General features: G+C 36.7%; 1 protein-coding gene across 1 annotated transcript in view; it reads left to right on the top strand.

Moving 5' to 3' along the window:
- The first annotated feature begins 235 nt into the window (after nt 1-235).
- Nucleotides 236-26526, top strand: part of PTTG1IP2 (PTTG1IP family member 2) — a 28086-nt gene continuing 1795 nt past the window's right edge. The window contains exons 1-5 of the mRNA XM_045564149.1: nt 236-386; nt 9549-9595; nt 18991-19084; nt 20415-20508; nt 26347-26417. Of these exons, the coding sequence (XP_045420105.1) occupies nt 236-386; nt 9549-9595; nt 18991-19084; nt 20415-20508; nt 26347-26417 (457 nt within the window). The remainder of the gene's footprint in view (nt 387-9548; nt 9596-18990; nt 19085-20414; nt 20509-26346; nt 26418-26526) is intronic.

Below are 26526 nucleotides of genomic sequence, written 5' to 3' on the forward strand. Positions count from 1 at the left end.
AGGAAGCTGGAGTCCAGCACCAACAAGGATTGCCTTACAAACATTCCACATTCTGGCTGGAACATCAGGGGTTCTAAGGTTCTTCTAATTATGCTTGGGTCCAGGGCTCGGCAGCGATGGCCTCAGCACCCGGGGTTGTGATGGGTCACAGTCCCTGAGCAGGATCCGACTGTCCAACCTGGTATCTGGTGACTGCCACATTCCCACTGGTGGAGGTCGCCAGGCCGGAGGAGCGATGTGCTGGCTGCGGGCATGGGGCCAGATCCTCCTGCCGGTTTTCCTTTCCCTCTTTCTCATCCAACTGCTTATCAACTTCTCAGATAATGGTTTTCCCCAAATCTACAATTCCAGGAACACTCAGGTACCAAAACAAGGGACTGAACAGGGTGAGTTATCCAAAGCCCAGAGGCAGGTGCCCCACGCGCTCCACCGCCATTGTTTTTCTTTTCAGTTGTGCCATCCTGGTGTACTGAAATTCTCATCTCAAAAGTTGGCATTTAGTGTTGGTGGGAAGACATTTCTAAAGGCTCATGGTGTTTTTGGTGAAACCCAGTTACAGTGAATTCAAATTAATTTGCTTTATGTAAAATGTGAAAAGTGGATTAAAACAGTTTTTAAATTTGGGGAATACATGCATTTTCCCCCTCACTTTTGCTATGACCTATAGCATAATAAGCTTTATTCTGTGAATAAGCTGTTCAGTTTTGTTCTAATCAGACCCCACCCAATGGTCATAGCTCCTCTTTTTTTAGTGTTTTGATGTCTTGGTTAATAAATTGCTTAATTTTTTTTTCTTAAGACCTAATTACTTCAATTTGGAAGCTTCCCTTGATTTCCCTCCCCAAATGAAGAAATTTTGAAATGTTAAAAGTCATGCTGAGTTGAATTCATGAACCTGGAAATAAGGTGTTTAGTATTCTAACTTGGAATTGTGTAGATAGAATAACAGACAGAATTTGAATTACTCAGAAAATGTCCTGTAAAGCTAAGATTGCCATTTTTATGGAGACTATAAGACAGAATAGTTACCGCTGTCTGGTTTCCATAGTATAAAAGAATGTTAGTATCTGTAAGCAAATCAGTCTTCCTTAGTAAACCAAACCCACAGCTCTCAGCTTTGCACTAAAATAAGGATCTTCTTTGAGGAGGTGGAGTGGGAGGAGGCTGAATCAAAAGACCAAGTTGTTTTCCTTGTTTTGTTTTTTTTCCCAGATTCTTTTTAAAAAATATTTTATTTTACTTTATTTTATTTCAGAGTATTACAGGGGTACAAACATTTTGGTTATATAAAATGCTTTTATACAGTTTGAGTCAAAGTTCTAAGTGTGCCCATTACCCAGATAGTGTTCATTGTACCCTTTAGGTGTGAATTTACTCATCCCCTCCTTCCCTTTCCCACCTGCTTGATTTCCAATGAGTTTTATTTCCATATGTGCATGTAAGTACTGTTTGATTAGTTCTAATTTATTAGTGAGTACATGTGGTGTTTTTTTTTCCATTCTTGTGATACCTCAATTAGAATAATGGTCTTCAGTTCCATCCAGGTTAATACAAGAGTTATTAGTTCACCATTTTTTATGGCTCAGTAGTACTCCTTGGTATATATATATATATATATATATATATACACACCACATTTTATTCATCTACTCATATACTGATGGCACTTGGGTTGTTTCCACATCTTTGCAATTGTGAAATTGTGCTGCTGTAAACAATTGAGTGCAGATGTCTTTTTGATAAAATGTCCTTTTTTCCTTTGGGTAAATACCCAGTAGTGGGATTCCTGGATCAAATGGTAGATCTGCTTTTAGTTGTTTGAGGTATCTACATACTACTTTCGATAGAGGTTGTACTAGTTTGTAATCCTACCAACAGTGTATAAGTGTTTCTATCTCTCTGCATCCACACCAGTGTTTGTTGTTTTGGGATTTTTTGATAAAAGCCTTTCTCACTGGAGTTAAGGGATATCTCACTATGGTTTTTGTTTGCATTTCTCTGATGATTAGGGATGTTGAGCATTTTTTCATATGTTTCTTGGCCATTACACTATCTTCTTTTGAAAAGTTTCTGTTCATGTCTTTTGCCCACTTTTTTTTGGGGTTGTTTGATTTTTTTTCTTTCTTTTTTTTTTTTTTTTTGAGACAGAGTGTCACTTTGTTGCCCGGGCTAGAGTGAGTGCCGTGGCATCAGCCTAGCTCACAGCAACCTCAAACTCCTGGGCTTAAGCGATCCTACTGCCTCAGCCTCCCTAGTAGCTGGGACTACAGGCATGAGCCACCATGCCCGGCTAATTTTTTTTTTTTTTTTGTATATATATTTTTTAGTTGGCCAGATAATTTCTTTCTATTTTTAGTAGAGACGGGGTCTCACTCTTGCTCAGGCTGGTCTCGAACTCCTGACCTCGAGCGATCCACCCGCCTCGGCCTCCCAGAGCTAGGATTACAGGCGTGAGCCACCGCGCCCGGCCTGATTTTTTTTCTTGCTAATTTCCTTGAGTTCTTTGTAGATTCCGGTTATCAGCCTTTTATTGGATATATTATAGCATGCAAATATTTCCTCCTGTCCTATAAGTTGTCTATTTGATCTGTTGATTGTTTTCTTGACTGTGCAGAAGCTTTTTAATTTGATCAGGTCCCATTTATTTATTTTTGTTGATGCTATGATTGCTTTTGGGGTCTTCTTCATAACTTCTTTGCCTAGGCTGATGTCTATAAGAGGTTTTTCAACATTTTCTTATAGAATTCTTATAGTTTCATGCCTTTGGTTTAAGTCTTTTATCCATCCTGAATTAATTTTTGTGAGTGGTGTGAAGTACAGATCCTGTTTCAGTCTACTACATGTGGCTATCCAATTAGCAGCATTTATCGAATTGTTTTCTTTGGTTTTATCTTTCCCATAGATTTCTGTGTTTTTTAAACTCTTGGGCACCCCCATACATACTCCAGGAGAAACAATGTTCCACTGTCATCCTGGCCCCTTCTGCCCCCAAACAACACTTAAAACCATCAGCCCAAGCATAGAAACAAACCCTTCCCTTTGTTCCCTAGCAAGATGGAGTCATATGGGAATTTTTCAAAAGACTTCATTAAAAAGCTGATAAAGAACCAAAAAAGGTAAACAACAAACAAAACAAGTCAAGAATCACAGATAACACAGTCTGGTCTTCAAAGACTGAAGTTTCTCATTCTAGCCAACTCACTTATAGGGCTGGCCAACCCTGGTCCATGTTTCTGAGGAAACAGTTTGCCTTTGCCTGGGAAGCCTGGATCTACCTGTCATCAGCCTCCCCTGAGGGTTTGCTTCTTAGCTTTGGGCAAATTCCCCTTAGTGCTTGCATTCAATTTTACCATCTAACAAGGATATATTTTCTTAAAGATCACCATGCTTTTCACTTCCAAAACTGAGAAAAGGATTCTAACCCTTCTCTGAGATCCTCACCTATATCCCCACTTAGGCTCTGAATGACATACAATAGGTGGGACTTTGTGAAGGATGGCACATCAAGCAGGTTGTTTTGATTCTCAGGGCTTTTAACTCTGATGCTAATTTACATTCTGAGAACTTAGTAAGTAATATCCCAAGAAAATACAGTTTGTGCTCAATGAAACTTTGGTGTTAAATCTTCTTCCCTAGTAACTAATGAATGAATAAAAAATGTACTGAAACCTAGAGAAAATTTTTTACCAGAAGTAACCAGACAACAAAGGGGTATAGTCAAAAAACTAAGTGGCAACTAAAAAAAGAAATGGAAGATTTTGGATCAGAACAAAATATCATAGCATGTCAAGGCTCCAAATACTACCACCACCCCTTAGAAGTAACTAGTGACTTGCTAAACTCCAAGAATATCTGTTACTACTCCCACATTTGGAGAGGAGCAAATCAAGTAGGTGTCTGGTTTTCACCCTGTTCTGATGAAAAGGGGAAATGGCCACAGAGGAGAAATAAGTGGAATGAGAACCTGAAGAGAAGGCCTGAGTCTGATGGAAACACAGGTTTCTGAGCTACACACAAGCTGAATTTGGGGGCAGATCTGGAGTCCACAGATATCCCCTTCATTGAAATGGGAAATAACTTTAATGAGCTAGAGCAAACCTGGCATTAGAAAATGACAAAACCTCAGAAGAGGGAGTAGAGCCAGATATTCTAGCAAAGCCTGCACAGCCTTACCTGAGTTCTCCCCCCTTGTCAAATGCTGAAAACAACCAAGTGAATAGAACATAAACTGAAGTTTCTTGAAAAAAAAAGTCTCAAGGATATTGGTAAGGTTGTTAAGATCTCACCTACGCTATGTCAGAACAAATGAAAAGTCTGAATAGAGCTATCCAAGCATTAATAGGATGAAAATAATAGAGCAGCTATGCAAACACTTCATAACAAAATAATGAAATAAAGGAGTATATGATAGCATGCAAAGAAAACAAATAATCTACCCTAGAAGAAAATATAACTCAAGAAGTTGATGAAAAATTTTCTGCAAGTGCTTTTAGCTACAGAAAAATAAAATGAGAAATAGATTCAGTGAAACAAGGCTCAAAGTCAAGATAATAAGATATCAGAATGAAATGAAAAGGCAGATTGCTCCAAGGAAATAACTGAAAGCCACATAATTTGAATATGAGGCAAGGCTTTCAAGTTTTCTTTCTTCACTTGTTTATTTCTCCTAATAGTAAATACACCAAGAACATTTGTCATGTACATTCTAAGTATATTTATTGTATTGGGCTCTAATAGCTGCCTCTTCCCTCTGTTCTCCCGCCTAGGGGTTGCTGTTACCTGGGAGAAAGTGGGATTTCATTTTCTTTCCCCTGGTAAACTTCTCAATCTCTTCCACCACCTGCATACCCAATTCTCAGCATTAAGTTTCCAAAGTTATATATACTTGGAGTGATTTCTGTTTTCCTGTTGGATCCTGACTGATACAGACATCTTCAAGACAAAAAGCACTGTAAGATTTTGACCAGTAGAAATGTAGTAGGAGGATTAGAGGGAATGACACTAAGGTTTAAATGCTGTTTGGAACCCAGAAGGGAAATCTGGTGCCCCAATTCTGGCTGAGGTAAAAGAAGGGTGAGATGATTTAAAAATAAAAACAAAACAGACAGGTTGAAGGGGAAACATTAGGAACTTGTGACTCACTTTCTAGAGATTACTCTAAGAAACCACCAGTGTCATAGATAACATGAGGCTAATATGGGTCTCAAACAGTAGGTTAACAGTAGCAGGAAGAAGTATCTTAGCAGATGTGCCCAAGGACTGCTTCACAGAGTCCCTTGAACATGAAAATTTTGTAGGGTAAGGGGTAGAAAGCCCTAAAATTCCCAAGATAGTCGGTGGGGTACAGGTGGGGCAGCTCTTGTAAGAGCTGGCAAAGTTGAAGATGACAAGCCATTCCAATAGAATATGTGGACCTCATTTCTAGAAGCCACAGCAGGACCACAGATGATAGCACACAACACTCATAAGGAAGGGGCAAGATGAGATTCAGCACAATGGAGGCTATCAAGGGAAGAGGAAGGGACTCAAGTCAGTCACCCCTGATGCCAAGGCAATACATAGCTTTCATTCCCCAGAAGAGTAGAGCATCCCCTAAAAAAGGGGAAGGAGTAACCCCGAGTTTAGCTAAATAGTTACTCAAAGGAGACTGAGTTTATTGACTGAACTTGAATTTACAGGTTTAAGGTTTTCTGCCACTACCAGAAATCAGGGATTTGGAATTAGGCTAAATTGTAATCTAAAACTGAATTCTGATATTGAGGAGCCCAGATCAAATTCCACCTCTTCTATGATGCATTCTTTAATTCACCCCATCTGAGTGAATAGTTGCTTCTATACTTAGCTGTGCCTCTCTGACAGTACCTATATCATCTGAGAAGCAAAAGAACACAGATACCAAGGGCAGCAAGCTCAGACTGCCTGAACTTACTTTCCAGCTCTGTTATTTCCTAGGCTTTTACTTACTGTATCACAGTTTCCTTATAAGAATAAAATAGTATCTTCCTCAAATGGTTGTTATCAGGATAAAATGAGTTAATATACATTATACATGCAGAATACTGCCTGATATGTGGTAAGTGTCCAATAAACATTATATAGTCATATGTCACTTAATGATAGGGATAAGCTCTGAGAAATGTGTTATTAGACAATTTTCATAGAAATACCCATGAAATAAGAACAGACTATTATAAAAAAGATTAAGGATCTTGGAAATTAAAAACATAATCAAGACAAACATAGCTAAAGAGTGAATTAGCAAGCTCAATGATTGAGCCATGTAATTCTTACAGAATGCTGTACAAAATAACAAGATAAATAGAGCATGTAGAAAAAAGAGAGAAGAGTTCATTCCAACAGTGTGATAGGAGTTTCAGGAGAAGAGAGGAGAGAGAAGGAAGAGAGAAAATCATGAAAGATTTACAAGAAAATGGGTTTGAAATTAGAACATATAAATAGATTAAACAAACTATGCTCTAGAATATATAAAATAAAAATGTTTGGCATACCTAAAGAGTAGAGTTTATTACTCACAGACATCTGAAAAAAATACTCAAGGATATCATCCAGAAAAATGAAAAATGAATCTAAGGAAAAAATATGGCTTTCAGGAAAGAGTAGTAAACAAAGAAACTAGTAAAATTAGAGTTCATTCTAAATAATTGACTATAAGTCAATAGCAATTTAAATATAGTATGTCTAATAATTATTACTATTTAATAGTTTCATGGCATGAGGAGTAAGAGGAGAGTAAAAACATATTAGGATCCTTGTGTAGGTAAATAATGTAGATCCTAATTAGATGATGATAGAAAAATGCACATAAAATATCTCTCAAAATTTTTAAAGTAACAGCTCAAAAATAGAAATAGGACATATGTCTATGAAACCACTAGAAGAAATGAAGGAACAACGAATAAACTGATGGAATAAAGTATACATTGCAAATGCTACTGAAAAAGAAAGCAAGAGTAGCAATATTGATATTATATAAAATGGGATTCAAGTCAATAATCATTAAGTAGAAGAATACGTGATATTCCATATTGACATACTGTACAGCACACCAAGATGCCATATTATGAACCTTTATTCACCTAACATAGTTTTAAAATAAAGGCAGTAAAAGCTGATAGAAATAAAAGAGCATTTGACAAATTTAAAACCACATGGACTTACTTTACATCCTTATATCAGAAATACACAGTTCAAATAAAGATATAGCATAGAGAATTTTAATATATAATCTTGTTATCCATTCCCCATTATTTTTTTCCTCTTAGCTGTTCTTGAAAAAATTTCTCATCCAAATATAGTTTATTTTATAAATTATTAATTTATTAATTCATTGCAATGCCAGTCAAAAAGAAAGTTTTATTTTGATATCTGGTATAATATATTTTTATGCCAGTCAGTCATCTGTAGGCATTTGAAATTGTGATCCTTCATGGGAAAAGAGAAGAGGATCATGGATGGACTTTATGGAGTAACAACATTTTACACGTTGGTAGAAGTGGAACTAGTCAAGGGAACTCAACAAGAATGGCCAGAGGTGTCCCAAGAGAAGTAGGAGAGAATGAATGAATCCGCAAAAGTCATGAAAAATGTAATCAAGAGGAAGGAAGTAACAGAAAACAAACACCAGGCCATTAGGTGAAGAATCTGGTACCTGATAATGCCATGGAAATAGCTAGTATAATACTTCTTTCTTTGGGAATAGAATGGAAAAAAAAAGAACCTACTGATTCATGTAGCACATAGGTCAGCTGTACCCTCATTGGTTTTCCAATAAAGGCAAGAATAACTATTAAAGAGATTGCTAGTTAGTTATACAAATGCTCGATCTAAACCTCTACTATGGAACCAGATAAGGCCATTCACTGTCATAATGTGTAGAGGAGGAAACTTCACCTGGGCAGTGTTCTTTGCCAAAACTCATATCCCTAGTCTTATCACGAGGAAAAACATCAGACAAATCCAAACTGAAGGGCATTCTACAAAATTTCTTACCAGTACTCCTCAAAACTGTCAAGGTCATGAAAAAAAAGGAAAGATTGAGAAACTGTCAGAGACCAGGGGAAACATGTGTCATCCTGGATAGGATCTTGGAACAGAAAAAGGACATCAATACTCATGTGCACATATGGAAGTAAAACTCAGTGGTAATCAAGCAGGTGGGAGAGTGGAGGAAGGGATGAGTAAAATCACACCTAAGAGGCACAATGCACACTATCTGGTGATGGGTACACTTATAACTTTGACTCAAACAGTACAAAAGCAATTCATGTAGCCAAAACATTTGTACCCTCATAATATTCTGAAATAATAAAAAATGACATTAGTATCAAAACTGGTGAAATTATAATAAAATCCACCAATGTTGGTTTCTTAGTTTTGATAAATTTACCATGGTAGTGTAAGAGATTAGCCAATGGGGAAAATGAGTGAGGGGTATAAAGGAACTCCCTGTATAATCTTCACAATTTTTCTATAAATCTGAAATTATTCCAAAATAAAAATTTCAGTTTACAAGAAAATCTGTGGGAAGCAAGTAGAGTTTGGAGAATGGTGGCCAAGCCATGTGCCTTTTGTTTCCCTGCTCCTGCCTCCTGAAAGAAGCCTGAGGCCAGCTGACCTTGACATATCTGAGGCAGTAGAATCTTTCCCATTTACCTTGCCTTTTCTTTCACTCAACTTTCCCGTGGGTACTTCAGAGATACTTTGGTGTAGGAGGAAGTAACATTCAATAGGACTTAATTTGAAAACTGAATTGTAAGTTCTTCCCACAATCAGATCTGCATCCAATCAAATAATTTGAAATTAAAAATAAAGGTCTGATCTTTCCCACTGAGCCTGTGAACTCTGTCTCGAAAATAATAGTTACTATATCATAAAACAACTAAGACATTAATTCTCCAGACCTCTTTTTAAAGGAGATATTGCAGCAATAAGCTGAGCCATCAAAATGCTTTTTTCCAAACTCATAGTTTTTATTCTAGAACTTTCAAATATAAGTCATACTGTTTATTTTTTCACAAAACAAGAGGAATGAAAATCCTTTTAGGGGGTTAAGTTTTTAAAGCTTGTGGCAAAACAGGACAGGAAATTACTTTTTCTAATATTTGAAGGATTAATGAGTTAACTAGGAATATCTTGTCAAAACCATGCTGAATAGCAAAGGTGTTTACTAAAAGAGGTTTTTAAAATATGATGTTTTATAATAAATATACAGTGATGTTGCCAATTTGTTTTTCCTTACTGTGTTTCGAAAGTTGTTTTTTAGAACTTGGCTTGTCAAAGTTGGATAATGCCATTTCATGTTTTCCCAAGTAACAGGAGAAAAGATTTAGGATTAAGAAAAGAGTTAGGATTTAAATACTACTAGTGGGAAAAGTGTCTAGATACGTGAAAATAATGAAGTAAAATGCTAGAGTATGTATGAATATGGCTTGAAACAGGAATGACTAAATGAAATGCATTTTAATATAAAATTGAGCAATAAATAGGCTTTGGATTTACATTTTTGTACCTAATTTTTTTTCTTGTAGCATGTGCTGAAAAGAAGAATTGTAATTCATGCACAGAAGATAAGGCAGTAAGTTAATTTTCTAATGAGGAAATTATCTTATGAATGTTATAAGAATCACACAATTTACAATTATCATTTAAAAGATATGCTAAACTTTGTTTTACACAATTTTTTATAACAGGAATGACTAATAACAGTCATTAAGATCTATTTCTGCATTTCAAACCATTCTTTGAGGATATATAAATAAACAATGGAAATAATTTAGTACAAACATGTACTTCTGTCTGGAAAATTATACTTCAAAAAGAAAAGAACTCTGCTTGAAAAAAAATTATACCGAAATTTTGGAATAATTTTTTGTAAGTAAAGGAAAAGACCTGTCTTTTGAGATGCAGTGACAACTTCCATGCCACTTCTAATCTCTAAAGACTAGAAAGATAATGACACCCCATTCCTTAACCACAATGTAGCTAAGGTCCCCTTCTCTAATGATTAAATGTCTGAAACCATTATTTTTCACTTCAGATATGGAAGAAAACAGAAATGCCAGTAAGTAATGAGGGCAATAGCCACTTTGTGCTGCACGGAGATTTACAGCAACCCTCATAAAACCATTCTAGTCTAACCTATATTGGAGAACTGACAACACCAAAAACAGAGATGCAATGTCACTAGTTAGAAAAGGGCACACTCTTGGAATTGGAATCTGTCATAGTGATCTGGATATACCCGCCTCTGCCTCTTCTTATTTTCTGCCTTAATGAGGATCTGGGTTCCTGGCTCATGGGATTCTCCACACAATGCCTATGATCACTTTACATGCTTTCCACAGCCAGAGGATGGCCCAGACACTAAAACATCACCTTCGTCGCACAACTGAACCCTGCACAATAGATATTAGCTCTTATGTTCTCATTCCCTTATGCTGTACCTACTCTTTGGCCTCAGTAAGACAAGACCACCTTTCAGTCCATTAACCCCCTCACTTTACCTTCAGCTGACTGACCCTTTCCTATGATTCCCTCCCTTCTGCTTTTTTGTGATTAAATGTTTTACAATGGAAATTTTCAAACATAAAAATAGATAAAGCATTATAATAAAATTTCATACCCCAAATATCCATCTTGGCCAACTTTTTTTTTTATTCCAGCATATTATAGGGGTACAAATGTTTAGGTTACATATATTGCCTTTGCCCCTCCTGAGTCAGAACTTCAAGCATGTTATCACCCAGAGGGTGCGCACTGTGCCCATTAGGTGTGTGTATACCCGTCCCCTCCTCCCTGCTCCCATCTGCCCGACACCCAATGAATGTTATCACTATATGTGCACATAAGTGTTGATCAGTTAATACCAATTTGATGGTGAGCACATGCAGTGCTTGTTTTTCCATTCTTGTGATACTTCACTTGGCAGAATGGGCTCCAGCTCTACCCAGGATAATACAAGAGGTGCTAGATCATCATTGTTTTTTGTGGCTGAGTAGAACTCCATGGTATATATATACCACATTTTATGAATCCACTCATGTATTGATGGGCACTTGGATTGTTTCCACATCTTTGCAATTGTGAATTGTGCTGCTATAAACATTCAAGTGCACATGTCTTTTTTATAGAATGTCTTTTATTCCTAGATGCCTAGTAATGGAACATCTTGGCTAACTTTGTTTCGTGTATGCTCTCCCCGCCTCAATAGGATTGTTTTATACCATATCATTTTATTTATAAATACTTTAGTATAAATCTCTAATAGATAATTTACTTAAACATATTACAAGTCCATGATCATACCTAAAATTAACAATAACTTAATATTAAGCACCCAGGAAATAATCAATTTTTTCATGTTTTTGTTCAAATCAGATCCATACATTGCAATTGGCTGATATATACACTAAGTCTTTTTTAATCCATGTATTCCTTATCCCTCCTTTTTTTCTTTATTGCAATCTATTTGTTGCAAAAACTGGGTTGTCTGTTCTACTGAGTTTTCCACAGTTTGTATTTTGCTGGTCACATCCCCCTGATGTACTTTATCATGTTCCTCTTTTGCCTGTTCATGTGGTCTTATAAACTGATATTTAGGTATGTAGGCTTGATCGGATTCCGTTTAATGTTTTGGTAGGCATACTTCATGCTGAGGACCTTCATTAGGAGGTAAACAAGGTCTGTTGTCTAGCATTTGGTGATGTTAGCAGCCACTGATGATCCTTGCCTAGACCTACTATTTCCTTGGGAGTTGCAAAAACCACCACTGTTGTAATGGTTTTGCCCTCTTATTTTTCTATGCTGGATCTACATTCTGTAGCTCTAAGTACTCCTTTGGTTTATCTTTTCATTTGTTGTGCATTATTAGCTGATTGTTACTCATGCATATTGCATCAAAGTCTGCCTTAGTATAATCACAAATTTACAATTTTGGATTTCACCTGATCCCAAATATTACCAAATATTTGCTTTTGATTAGCAACATTTCCCCACAGCAGCAATTCCCGCACCCCATCTATCTTAACAGATGACTTTGTCTCTGATTTTATAGATTAAAAATAGAAGCTGTAGGTGTAAATTTCACCCCCCAAACTGATAAAATAGCTATCATTTTTACCCATCATTCCCCATTCTTACCCTTCCTCTTAGAGAAAGAACGCCTCCTCAAATTCCCCTCTCTTTTGGACTTAAACATGTACATTTTAAAATTGCAACTTGTATAATATGAATTATTTTTATGTTTACTTTCCCTGTTCTCAGTTCCTTGAGGACAGACTCTGTGTTTTATTCATCTTTGTATCTAACACCTCACACATTTCCCAGCACATGACAATCATTCACTAACTATTGAATTAACTCTTTTATTTTTCTTTTTTTTGAGACAAAGTCTCGCTCTGTTGCCCGAGCTAGAGTGCCGTGGAGTCAGCCTAGCTCACAGTAACCTCAGATTCCTGGGCTCAAGCAATCCTTCTGCCTCAGCCTCCCAAGTAGCTGGGACTACAGGCATGCGCCACCTTGCCCGGCTAATTTTTTTTCTATACATATTTTTAGCTGTCCAGATCATTTCTTTCTATTTTTAGTAGAGATGGGGTCTCGCTCTTGCTCAGGCTGGTCTCGAACTCCTGACCTGGAGCAATCCTTCTGCCTTGGCCTCCCAGAGTGCTAGGATTACAGGCGTGAGCCACTGTGCCCGGCCTTGAATTAACTCTTGAGCCATTAGAAGAAGGTTAAATTATAATTCAACATACTGTATAATGTAACAAATTAGAAAATTCTATTTAAAACATTTCCAAATGTTAGCCATTATGGTAATTCTGGGAATATGTGTATTTTAGTGTAATTTAAAAAATATTTCCAGTGCCTCATAGAAATTAACTAAGAGATAATTCCATATGGTCAACATAGAATTAGGGTGTCACCTTTTGGAAAAAGACCCCCTGCCCTCCCAGACATTGGAAGGACACAGGGTTTCAATGAGAGTTTCTGCTACCTCCCATACTTACAGAGAAAGTGCCAAAGATTATAGGTGGCAATTCATCAAGCAACCAAGAATATCTGAGTTCTTGGACTAAAAGGAGGATGAACAGATGTTCTGGTATACCTGGGACTGTCCTACTTCATACCCATTGCTCCATTGCCCTGGAGAAATTACGCATACTTATTCCTTTCCATTTCCCAAAATATTCCTGTTTAAGTGGATGATAAATTACATGTTTATCCTTAACTGTAAGGGAATCTTCCTAGATTCTATCTGAAGTATTTCCTTGTGATTCAATAGTATAGCACTAGCCTTCCTAGAGTTAGAAAACATTCTTACCAAAAACCAATCCATAAAAAGCAACCCATTTACAATACTACCCCTCAACACACAACTCAAACATAGCATAAACAAAACATACTATACTTTCATTATCTTCTCTTCCATTAGAAATAAAATTTTAAAAATCATGCTAACTTAAAAAAGCTAAGCATTTCTTTATCTGTGCTTTTATTGCTATTCAGTCATTATGATCACTGTTGAATCCTTAGAATGATACTTCTCAGTCATGGTGGCACAATGGTGAGACTTGTCCTAAGTAATTTTTTTTTTTTTTTACTCATGAAATTTATAAGACTGACTTTTGTAATTGACTTTAAAAAAACAAATCAGAGTAGATCCTAGGGATTCTCCATAATCACCTCTTTCTCATTCATTGTGTCCTGGTATTGATTATTGGTTGGGACAAAAAGGAGTAAAGTTACAGCAAGCCCAGGAGTATTTTTTGAATCTCCCCCAGCCCACCTTGTCTATTGCGCAGTTTATAGGAAATGATCATTATTCACATGCCTGTAAAGTGCATTCATAAATGCCATACCTCACTCCCCACAAAGATGCTCACTTTGATATTTGTTTTCCTGAAAAAGCATGTGTGGGGGGTAGGGTGGACATGGAGTGGGGAGGTGGGCATGGGGATGGGTCTGAATCTGGATATGCCAGGGAATTTGTGAATGTGGATATCGCCTGTCAAAAGTCCTTCAGCTGAAAAAATCCGGACAACCAATATCATGGATTATTTTCCATGGCAACTATTCCCAACATCTTACCTGCTCTTGGCATGATCCCCCTGTCAGAATTTGATTTTCCTTGAGAAGTTTAAGGCCATCCATCTGTCAGGTTCAAGTTCCCTAATATTTTATCTGAATCTAGTCAATGTCTTTTCTCTCACACTGTCTTTCCCCTTGAGAAGTCTGTTCTCATTTCTGAAGCTAATCCCTTAATCTTTGCCTCTGTGGATGAATCATATTCAGAAACACATGCACATTCACAAACTCAGAAACTTTCTAATTTCCTTGTTCCCCCTATGACAAATCCAGTCTATTTCTGTGCATTGGCTTCCTCCTATTTCTGTGCATTGGAAAAAAATAAACAAAACCTTTTGGTTTCTTTCTAGTAGTGAAAGTACTTACTCTACCATTGCTTCACACAGTATGATTTAATTCTTAGCAAACTGGTTTAGAGGTTGCAGAAGACTCCCCCATAACCAAATATAATGACCTTTCAAATTAGTCACTCATTCCTTCTGGAAACATCCTTAGTGATCTCAGCTTTGTACATGGCCCTGCTCTTTCCCTCACCACTCTGTTTCCTTTACCAACTCTTCCTCTTTACATTCCTCAACAAGAACATCTCTTAACCCTGTGATCTCACCCCTGTGCTATCTCACTTACAGTCCTGGCATCTACCATAACCTGCACATAAAGAAATCCCAAAATCAAATCTATAGGCCTAATAACCCCATAATAGTCACACTCACACTTGTTTAATTGACATTTCTTCCTGGATAGTTTTTAACACCTCAGGCTCAAATTTCTATAACTAAATTTACCTTTTTGCTTTCCCTAACGAAGCTCATTTTCTTTACATCTTTCTTTATTTCTGATACTATTCTCCTGACTCATAATTTTAGAAATCTTTGGCTCCTTTCTCTTCCTTTTTCTCCATCTGCTTTCCATTCTTTTCTTTCAACTGGAACAATCCTAGATTTCCTACACCACCCCCTTCCCAACCTGGTCCCTCCAGTATTTCCTGATGCTTTATTCATTATCTTAAATTAGTATTTTTTTCACATCACCTTTTAGCTCCAAATAATTCTGTTGAATCCCCATTGTTAAGGTCAAACACAAAACGTAAACTCCTTAGTCTGGCATCCAGAACTCATCACAATCTGAGTTTACCTTTTCTAATTATTCCACAAAACACCACCAGGGCGGATTTTCACTTCTGCCACCATGAATACTTGCCGTTTCATATTCCTATAGCTTCTGTGTATAAGACCCTCCTATTTTCTATACAGATTTTTTCTGTTCCTCAAGGCTTAAGCTAAATTCTGCCTGTTCCCTGAAAGAACTATCTAGCCATTCTAACTGGAAATGAGTACTTTCTTTTCTGAGCTCCTATTACATTTTATATCTGTTCCACTCATTTTAAAATTATAGTATTCTTCCATTTAGAAATTTATATTTTTCTTTGTAAAGTGTGTACGTGTTGTACCTACCGATTAGATTGTTACCATCCCAAAAAAACTAACATATTGCTTTATATATCCATGTAACCTCTGCTTATCTAACATTTGCTCATAAATACCTCATAAATGCTCTTTTGATCCTCTAGATGTCCACTACTTTAAAATCTCCCTTTGCACAATAACACTTATTTTCTATTTTTTTGCCAGTATAATATTAAGCCATTTGTTTTATACAATGTTAACAAACCACTAAACATTATTATATACCTTCCCACTTTGTGTATTTTTTTATTTTAATGATATTTTTCTTATAAAAGTAGCAATTTAGATGTCAATATAAGCTTCATAAAACAGAGTTCTAGCCTAAAATGTGTACTTTAGTTTTCCCGTGGAACAATAGTAACCATCACTGTAAAGCCTTCTCAGTTGTCACATTCATTCCTAAAAGGCTGACATTGGCATGGCTTCGTATTTACATGGGTCATCTTCCTTAGCTACAAGAAAAAAACCATGTAATTTGTTTTAAATTATACATTACCAATTTAGAGATGTTGAATGTATTATACTGTTACTCTGGACAATGTGAAGTTCTGGACTTGATAACTTTTTGGACTTAGTTAAGGTATTAGTCATATCTTTTTGTAGTGACAGAAACCCAATTCAAACTACTTTAATAAAAAGCGGAATTCATTGGCTCACAAAATTGGGAAATTGGGGCCTGGCGTTGGCTTAATGCACAGCTGATTCCAAAGAATGTCGTTCCCATTCCTCTCTTTCCTTTCGTCTCTCAGCTCTGCCTCCTTTCATGTATTGTCTTCATATTGACATTCTCCATACAGCTGGGAAAGAGGTTGGCTGCCAGCAGATTTCTCCCAATGTCTATATACAACTCCAAAGAAGATTCTGATTGGCCCTACTTGGGTTTCATGTCTGGTCTGGTACTGTTACTGGGACACTGCCTGGATCAAAGAACCACTCCAATAGTAGGGAAGATGTGGGGCAAAGATGATTGACAGCTGCAGGGCTACACTACACAGGATTGGGGGAGGAAGTCCACAAAAGAAAGAGGGTGTGGGCCAGGCGCAGTGGCTCACACCTGTAATCCTAGCCCTCTGGGAGGCCGAGGCGGGTGGATGGCTCGAGGTCAGGAGTTCAAGACCAGCCTGAGCGAGACCCCGTCTCTACTAAAAATACAAATAAAAATTATCTGGACAACTAAAAATATATATAGAAAAAAAAAATTAGCCAGGCATGGTGGCGCATGCCTGTAGTCCTAGCTACTCAGGAGGCTGAGGCAGTAGGATTGCTTAAGCCCAGGAGTTTGAGGTTGCTGTGAGCTAGGCTGATGCCACGGCACTCACTCTAGCCCGGGCAACAAAGCGACACTCTGTCTCAAAAAAAAAAAAAAACAAAAAAACAACAAAGAGGATGTGATTACCAGAAGAAAAATGGGGATGCCAGGTGAACAGACAGGGATTAGAAAAGTAAATTTCTTCAGTATACTGTATTTCACCCTTGACGTTTGAGGACAGGCATATTCTGTTTATTCCATCCCCATATTTTAAAAAATGCTCCTGGCAAAATAATGCAACTAAACCTCAATTGATTGTACTTGCCCAGAGTGGGTCAGCTACTGCCTCAGCTCTAGGGCTGGAATCTCAGAAAGATGTGCATTACTCTTCAGCATCATGCTCCTTTAAGTCAGCTATACAATCAATTAAACCAACTCCCAAAGACCCATTATTCAACAGAACACCAAAAGCAGGATAACAACAGTAAAAACTCTGATTTAGAAAAGAGAGTAGTGGTCAATAGTCCTATAATATATTCTGAGTCTATAATATATTATGTTGAATTTTCCTAGCTGAGCAGTGAGTTGTTGGTCACCAATCTGGCTGCCCCAGGTTTGGCCCTAACGAGCTCCCTTTTCCACTGTTCTCTGAGACCCCACCAGAGACAGGCATGGAGAGAATGTCTACACTGCCTCAGGAGCTCACCTACTGTGGGCTTGCTTACTGGGGCCTGGGAATCAGTTTAGCACTTAAGTAACCACAGCTTTTCTCTGCCAGGGTCAGGTTTTTTCTGGCAATTCATCCTCCTTAAAACACTCCTAGATGGCATGGACTTGATTCCTAGAAACTCTGAGTACTAATAAACCAATGCCAGAAGCCTTTGTGGGCTGTAATCTTTGAATCCAGGCCTTAACTTTGCAGTTCTGGTCTTTCAGCAACAGTCCAGGAGGACAGGACTCATTTAGCATAAGCATCTTCCATCTCAGATTTGCCTAATGGCTTGACTTGGCCTTCAGTCCTGGCCAATGTGAAACAAAAGCTGGCCTGGAATATACCTCCTGCTCTCAGGCAATGTCTAAGGGATGGTTCTATACACTGGGGCAGATCATTACCTCTGCTGGTCTCAGGATGTATAGCAAGAAGTGATTGGGAGGGGTCTGGGATCTATTTGCTAGGTGTGTGACCTTATGTAAGTCATTTAACTGCTCTGTGCCCTATGTCCTCATCTGTAAAGTAGATGTAATAGTACCTAGCTCACAGGGTTGTCATAAGGATGAAATGAGTTAATATACATATGAAGGGCTTAGAACAGGACCTGTCAAATGGTAGGCCCTATGTAAGTGACGGCCAGTTTTTACCACTCTGTCTGCATTTTTTGACTCTTCTAGGTTCTAGTCTTAACTCCCACAATGGTTTTCACCTTTGTGCTTTTGCTTCAACAAGTGACTTGGAATTCAGTGTTTCTATTTCCATGTGATTATATGAGCGAAGAGGGGTAAGGTAAGGCCTGTTGATAGCACCACCAGGGCCACATTCAACAGAGGAGGAAACCCAGAGGAAAGAGAGGGTGCTGTAGACAAGGGGAATAGGAAACTGTGTAGACGAGATTTTAAAAACTATCTACTGCAGTTATTACTACTTTGTGAAATATTGTCTTTCTTTAGTTCCGTAAAAGCAGTCTGAGAAAGGGATTTAGGTGCATGTGATTTTTGAGTGACTGCTCTTCAGGAAAATCCAATGAAGAGGTGAGAGTCTCAGGGAGGATAAAGGACAAGAGCCAAGAAAAGATGAGGTCTTGGCTAAAGCCTGAAACATGGGCAGCCCTTGAGCAAAAAGTCACATGGCAAGGATGCCCACTGTTTGGAAACCTGTATCAGTCAGTCACTGGCCTAGGGAAATAGTAACCTCATGGGCTAGGTGGTTCTCATCCACCGAGGGCAATCGTTCAAGAAGAGGGGAGGCTGTGAGCCATTGGCAGCCAACACTCACTGCAGCTAAGGGGGATCTGGGACAGCCACCAAGGGCATCTACTACAAATAATAATTATAAAATAATAAGGACAATGATGGCTATTATTTATTAAATACTTATTGAAGTAGTACTGAAAACTTACTAGGGGATTGTGGTTATTGTACTTGAACTGCTTTTATTTTTTTCCTTTCCAAATACAGTGTATTTGGTGCAGTGAAGAAAGGGCTTGCAAAAAATATTGTTTTCCATCTTTTGGATGTCGATTCAGTTCTGCATATTGGTTAAACTGTACAGGTAGGTCGTCCTTATTTAAATGTTTATGTACTTTATTTCAGTTGACTTGCAAGTACTATTGATTTGCTACATTTGAAAGATTATAAATTATTATATTTGTTTTGCATATTAAAATATAGCTAGTCCAGAGCTGTTCATTGGTGTTTCCCTGATACAGGCTTATTGGTTGTTTCCAGCCAGTGTTGGTTCAAATTGTCAGCATTCATTCTGATTGGTGGATGCCTTGCCATACCAGTACTAAATTTCCATTTCTAAAAATCTTTGGTATAGGATATCCATAACCCAGTTAAGGGATGTTTGTATTCTTATAGGCCAGTACTGGGATGAAGATATATTGAGTCTAGTAGCATTACTGTGACTTATATTTCCTCAGCTACTGTATTCTAGACTGAGAATTGCTGTTCAGAATGATGATTTCCTAGGACTGAATAAATCTCAATCATCAAAGAATCTTTAAATTAGAGTTAAATTATATCTGTAATGTTGGACTTCTGATATATTGTATGGTATTTACCAAGGCAGGAAAATGTACCAGTATCTTTCAAGAGAGTTTTCCAAAAAAATTGAAACAAAAGCCTTTCCAAGTGAATCCTAACTATATGAGAAAACCCAATCTGGAACAACCAGTTGTCTATTTTTTTCTTAATTGAAGAAAAAGATATAAAATTTGCCCTCACATCTCTGTTTCCTTCAGGTACTATTAGGTATATTTAAATTATATGTGTTTGTAGCTTGTAGCGAAGTAAGACTTCATGTATTAATACTTAGTATAAACAGAAACTGGTCTCCTATTTCATGTTTGCCCTTCTAGTTTCATTTTACAGTACACCAGGCTAATAAGCTACATAGTACTGAGGGGAAAAAAAAAATTTTACCAGTACTAGAAATTTTCTTTCCCAGCGAGCATTGGTTGTCTCTTTAAAGATGAACTGCTGAAACCCAAACAATGAGCCATCCCCTAATATCTATATGCATCTTTATATTAATAGAAATAATAACATGAGAAATTTGTTGTTTTATCTGTTGAGATAGTACCAGAAATGAGTTTAGAAGTAAAATAAAGGAAAAAATAAGCCAGTAGTCTAATAGTTTACCAATTCACAAAGAAATGAAATATTGCTTTCTTTAACAACCCATTTTATTTAAAAATGTTGGTGATTTTGTGTTAATGGTAGTTTTATTGGAATATGTGATGTGTTATTGTATCATTTTCAGTAATGATTTGTGAATTTATATTTAAGAATCAGACTGCATAATACTAAAAAAGATGAAAATATGAGAAATTATTGATCTTCTATTAACTTAAAATGTATTTTTTCATATATTTCAGTTGACATGTTTGGAATGATGATGCTTCTACTCATTGCAATATTAGCTACAGCGTTCCTTTGGTATTGCTGCGCCTTGTACTTTTTCCTGCATGAGTATGTTCGTTTTATCCTTAGTAAGAATGCACTTTGGGAGAATATCATTGAAGAGAATGCTAACTAGTCATCAGGAAATATTTTACCTTTTTTATGTAATAAAAATAATATATCCACGTGGTAAGGGAAAAAAGTTCAAAAAGTACAGAAAATTGTAAAAGGAAAAGAAAAAGTATAACTTTCTCATCCCTGTCTCCACCTCTAACACCTCCTTCTCGGAGCATGGTTTTATTTGTAGCTCTTCTGTTGGTTAATTCCAGATATTTGAACTAGATGGTGATATCCCCTTTTCATGTTTTTTGGGGGGGTTTTGTTTGTTTTTAGAGACAGAGTTTCACTCTACTGTGTCAGCCAGGCTAGAGTGCAAGTAGTGTGATCATAGCTCACTAAACCTTAGACTCAACTGATCCTCCTGCCTCAACCTCCCAAGTAACCTGGACTACAGCCATGTGCCACCATGCCTGGCTAATTAAAAAAAATTTTTTTGGTAGAGATGGGATTTCGCCATGTTGCCCAGGCTGGTCTTGAATTCCTGGCCTCAAGCAATCCTCCTGCCTCCACCTCACAAAGCACTGGGATTACAGGCATGACCCATTATGTCTGGCAATTTATTAACTTTAGATGCTAACTACTGACTGCTTATCATGCAAGCTGAAAAATTTATCTTGCGCTATCCATATTATTATTTTGCTGTTATTTTGCTGTTAGTAGATATTATTATTTTGTTATTTTGGGATTATTACTATTTTTTTTATTATGAGTTATTAAAATTACTAATCTTTTGTTGGTTATTTTTTTTGATTTTGAATAATCTGTTTTTTATTTCTATATTTTAATCTTTCTCATATTATTTGAGATAAGAAAATTTAGATTCCTATACTTCCATCTATCCTCTCCTCCCTCTATCTCCTAAACTCTATCAGCTTTCTTATTAATTTGACCTTGTCAAGTGGATAATATTTACATTCCATTCTGTGGCTATGATATCTTGAAATGCTTACTATATAATTTAAGTCTAAAATTTTTAAACTACTAAAAAGAATAAAACATATTATGATTGTATATTGTTCACTAAAGAACCAAAGTATAAGTAGGAAATATAATTCTCTGCCACTACCCTGTATTGCATGAAATAGAATTATCAAGTATGAAGATCAAATAGATTCTCTTTCCTTATTCTCTTTCTTAAAATCATGCTAAATTTCAATTTACTTCATGTTTACATTGTGACTTTTCTATACAGCTTTTTCATTTTCCAGAATTTTTAATTATCTTTATTACTTCTCATTAACAAAAACACATATATCTTTATTCTCATTGCTGTGATCATTCATTTTTATATTTGCTAAAATATATTCATTTTTTCCTATATACATTCTTCTCAAAGTCGTCTGACTTCCTGTTCTAATTTATAAAAATTAGGCCAGGTGTGGTGGTCTCGGCTGTAAAATCCTAGCACTCTGGGAGGCTGAGGTGGGAGGATCGCTTGCGGTCAGGAGTTTGAGACCAGCCTGAGGAAGAGTGAGAAAAATTAGCCTCACATGGTGGCACATGCCTGTAATCCCAGCAACTTGGAAGGCTAAAGCAGGAGAATCGCTTGAGCCCAGGAGTTTGAGGTTGCTGTGAGCTGGGCTGATGCCACAGCACTCTAGCCCATGTGACAGAGTGAGACTCTATCTCAAATAATAATAATAATTATTATTATTTACAAAAATTAGTTTCTTTTTACTACTCTACTGAATTAAGAGGATTTTTTCGATCCCATATCTTCCTCTATTTAGGATTCTTTTTTTTTTTTTATCTTGCTGGAGTACATCCTCAAGTAATTTTTTAAAAGGAATTTCACAGAAGGTTTGGAAAGTATTTGCATAATCCATACATGTCAACAAATTTGTTTATTCCCCATTCTCCTTCAACCCAGCATGGCATTATTTTCTTTCTTCAGATTGTACACCCTTTATAAGAAGGATCCATAGATAAGATAGACCCAAAGATAAGATAGATGCACACTGATAGGCCCAACTGTAAGTAAAATGTGCTTATAATAACATTAATAAAAATATAAGAGTTGGCCAAATGTTTTGTTTGCTTACTTAAGACCTCTGTTTTGTCTAAAACTTTGTATTTTTCTGGCTACAAGACCATGTCCTTTTCTTGTTAACGTACAAGGACAAGACAGGATAGAATGGAATACTCTTATTCATAACCTCTAAAACAAGCCAAAAAATCAAGAAGAAAGAACCAATAGAGGACATTATAGCATGGGAAGAGGCTGTTTTGTGGATTTTTTTTTTTTCTTTTTTATATTTTCTTCTCAGGATCCTGTCTTCCTGTAACTGTCATCACTTTCTTGTATAGTACTTGTGAGTAAAGTGGCAAATTATGCTGTTAAGAGTAGGGGCCTGACAAACATTCATCCCTGAAGCTTCTTTCATCTACAATTCAATTGAAAAACCCTCACACCTCTTTGCAAATGTAGTTCAACAATTGTACGCAGTTCTGGTTTAACTCTGCTATTTATCCACCATCACTTCTTTTTGAATTTCTTCTAGAGATCTTCTAGACCTGGTTAATTCAATTAGTACTGTATTCTGTTAGAGGAATTTATCTTATTAAGGGCTTATTGCACTTTATAATCCAAAAATCCTGGTTGAGTTCTAGATACATCGATCTTTCTTTTTAAAAATATCCTTGAATGACCAATGAAGCATCAAAATATTGATTGCTGCATTTGATCTAATATTCTTGTTACCCAGCAGACATAATTATAAAAATTAAAGCACTTTCTTTTTTATTTTTTTTTTTGAGACAGAGTCTTGCTCTGTCACCCCAGGTGGAGTGTAATGGTATCATCGTAGCTCACAGCAACCTCAAGCTCCTGGGCTCAAGCCATCCTCCTGCCTCAACCTCCTGAGTCAGGCGTGGGCCACCATGCCCAGTTAATTTTCTATTGTTAGTAGAAACGGGATCTTGTTCTTGCTCAGGCTGGTCTCGAACTCCTCTGCTCAAGCAATCCTCCCCCCTCAGCCTCCCAGACTGCTAGGATTACAGATGTTACCTACTGCACCCAGCCGAATTAAAGCACTTTTAAAAGTTCTAAATGTTAGAGAATATAAACCTTTGATTGCCTATGTACCTAATGCCTCTTGGTGCTCATTTATTGTTTTAGCAAATACTTATTGAGTATTTATTATATACTAGGCAGTGTCATTGTCATTAGGGATATAATGGTAAACAAAAAAGGTCTGATCCTTACCTTCGTTGAGCTTACATCCTCTTAAGGAGACAAAGAAAGTAAAGAAGCAGTTGGGGTTTTTGAGGGGGTGTTCCAAAGTATTATGGGGATATAACTATTTTTGGTTGCATGGATCACTTTTATAAAGCTTTAATCATGGTTATAAGTGTGCCTGTCACCCAAATAGTGTTCATTCTACCTGTTAAGTAGCTTATTGCCCATCCCCTCCTCCGCCCGCCCTCCTGCTTGATTTCCACTGAGTTTTACTTTCCTCTATGTACACGTGTGCTCATTGATTAGTTCCAATGTAATAGTGCGTACATGTGGTGTTTATTTTCCATTCTTTAGATGCCTCATTTAGGATAATGATCTCCACTTCCATATAAATTGTTACAAAAGGCATTAAGTCACCCTTCTTCATGGCTGAGTAATATTTCATGGTGTATACATATATATAGACATACACACACACCACATTTTGTTAATCCACTCATGCATGAATTGATGGGCACTCGGGTTGGCTACACATCTTTGCAATTGTGAATTGTGCTTCAATAAACAGTTGAATGCAGGTGTCTTTTTGATAAAATGACTTCTTTTCCTTTGGGCAAATACCTAGTAGTGGGATTGCTGGATCAAATGGTAGGTCAACTTTTAATTCTTTGAGGTATCTCCATACTACTTTCCATAGAGGTTGTACTAATTTGCAGTCCCACCAACAGTGTAGAAGCATTCCTTTCTCTCTGTATCCATGCCAGCATCTATTATTTTTGGACTTTTTAATAAAAGCCATTCTAACAGGGGTAAGGTGATATCTCATTATGATTTTGTTATAATTTGCATTTCCCTGATGATTAGTGAAATTGAGCATTTTTTCATATGTTTATTGGCCATTTGTCTATATTCTTTTGAAAAGTTTCTGTTCACATCTTTTGCCTACTTTTTGATGGGGTTGTTTGATTTTTTTCTTGCTGATTTGCTTGAGTTCTTTGTAGATTCTGGTTATTAGTCCTTTGTGGGATGTGTAGTTTGCAAATATTTTCTCCCACTCTGTAAGTTGTCTATTTGCTCTGTTGATTATTTCCTTGGCTGTGCAGAAGCTTTTTAATTTAATCAAATGCCATTTATTTATTTTTGTTGTTGATGTGATTGCCATTGGGGTCTTCTGCATAAATTCTTTGCCTAGGCCAATATCTAGAAGAGTTTTTCTAACATTTTCTTCTAGAATTCTTATGGTTTTATGACTCACATTTAAGTTTTTTATACATCTTGAATTAATTTTTATGAGTGGTAAGAGATACGGATCCTGTTTCATCGTTCTGCATATGGCTATCCAATTTTCCTAGCACCACTTGTGTAATAGGGATTCTTTTCCCCAGTGTATATTATTGTGTGCTTTGTCAAAGATCAGTTGGCTGTATGTGGCTGGTTTTATATCTGAGTTTTCTGTTCTGTTCCATTGGTCTATGTCTCTATTTTTGTGCCAAAACGATGCTATTTTAGTTACTAGAGCCTTGTAGTATAGTTTGAAGTCTGATAACCTGATACTTCCAGATTTGTTCCTTTTGCTTAAGATTGCTTTGGCTATTCAGGCTCTTTATTGGTTTCAAACAAAGCATAGAATTATTTTTTCTAAATCTGTGAAATATGACGTTGGTATTTTGATGGGGATTGCACTGAATGTGTAAATCACTTTGGGTAGTATAGAAATTTTAACGATGTTGATCATGCCAATCCATGACAAAGATATGTTTTTCCATGTGTTTGTATCATCTGCAATTTCTTTCTTCAGTGTTTCATACTTCTCTTTGTAGAGATCTTTCAACTCCATGGTTAAGTATATTTCTAGGTATTTTATTTTCTTTGTAGCGATCGTGAATGACATTGAGTCTTTGATTTGACTCTCAGCTTGACTATTATTGTTGTATAGGAATGCTATTAATTTGTGTACATTGATTTTGTAACCTGAGAGTTTTCTGAATTTATTTACCAATTCCAGAGTCTCTTGGTGGAATCTTTGGGGTTTTCTAGATATAAGATCATATCATCAGCAAAAAAGCGATAGCTTGACTTCCTCTTTCCCAATTTGGATATCTCCTCCCCCCACCCATCATATGGGTGTATTTGTACCATATGTTGGGTAAGAACATTTGGCTTTGTTTGTGGGTACTTTGATGGTGCTCTAGGTTCTGGATAAATGCCGTGGTTATAGATATCCTTAGTGTGGTGGTTTTCCCAGTTGCTAGCTGTTTGTAGGCTGTAGTAGTGGTACACTGTGTTTGTGGGCAGATTCCCTGTCTCACTTTGATAAGAGAGGATGGAGATCTTTGAAATCTTTCCTCTTTCCCCAGCCCTGTGGACTTCTTAGCCATGTTGCAATTCTTAGTTCTATTGCTAACTTATTGATATTTTAAATGATATTCCATTTATTTTAATTGTTTTTTTAGTCAAATGCTTCAATTCTCCTGGTGGGTAGATAAAAGGAGAATTTAATTTAATAAAGCAATGATAAAATATTGCATAAATGTACTCTAATTAAATAAATAACTCCAACTTCACCTTAACTATTCTGAAAATAAACCTAATTCTAAATTTACCATCATTTTGAACAGACGTCAAGTCTATGTTTATGGAAGAGACGCAACAGCTCCTGTTCATCACTGGAATGCTTCTGGCAAGTGTTTTTATTTATTTGATAGAATGGCCCAGACTCTTTCAGTAACAGCTGGAAATCTTCCCCATATTTGTTTCAAGCATCAAAATTAAAGTATGAGTAGGACACA

This window comes from Lemur catta, chromosome 11 (genome assembly GCF_020740605.2).
Source record: "Lemur catta isolate mLemCat1 chromosome 11, mLemCat1.pri, whole genome shotgun sequence".
Classification (NCBI taxonomy): Eukaryota; Metazoa; Chordata; class Mammalia; order Primates; family Lemuridae; genus Lemur; species Lemur catta.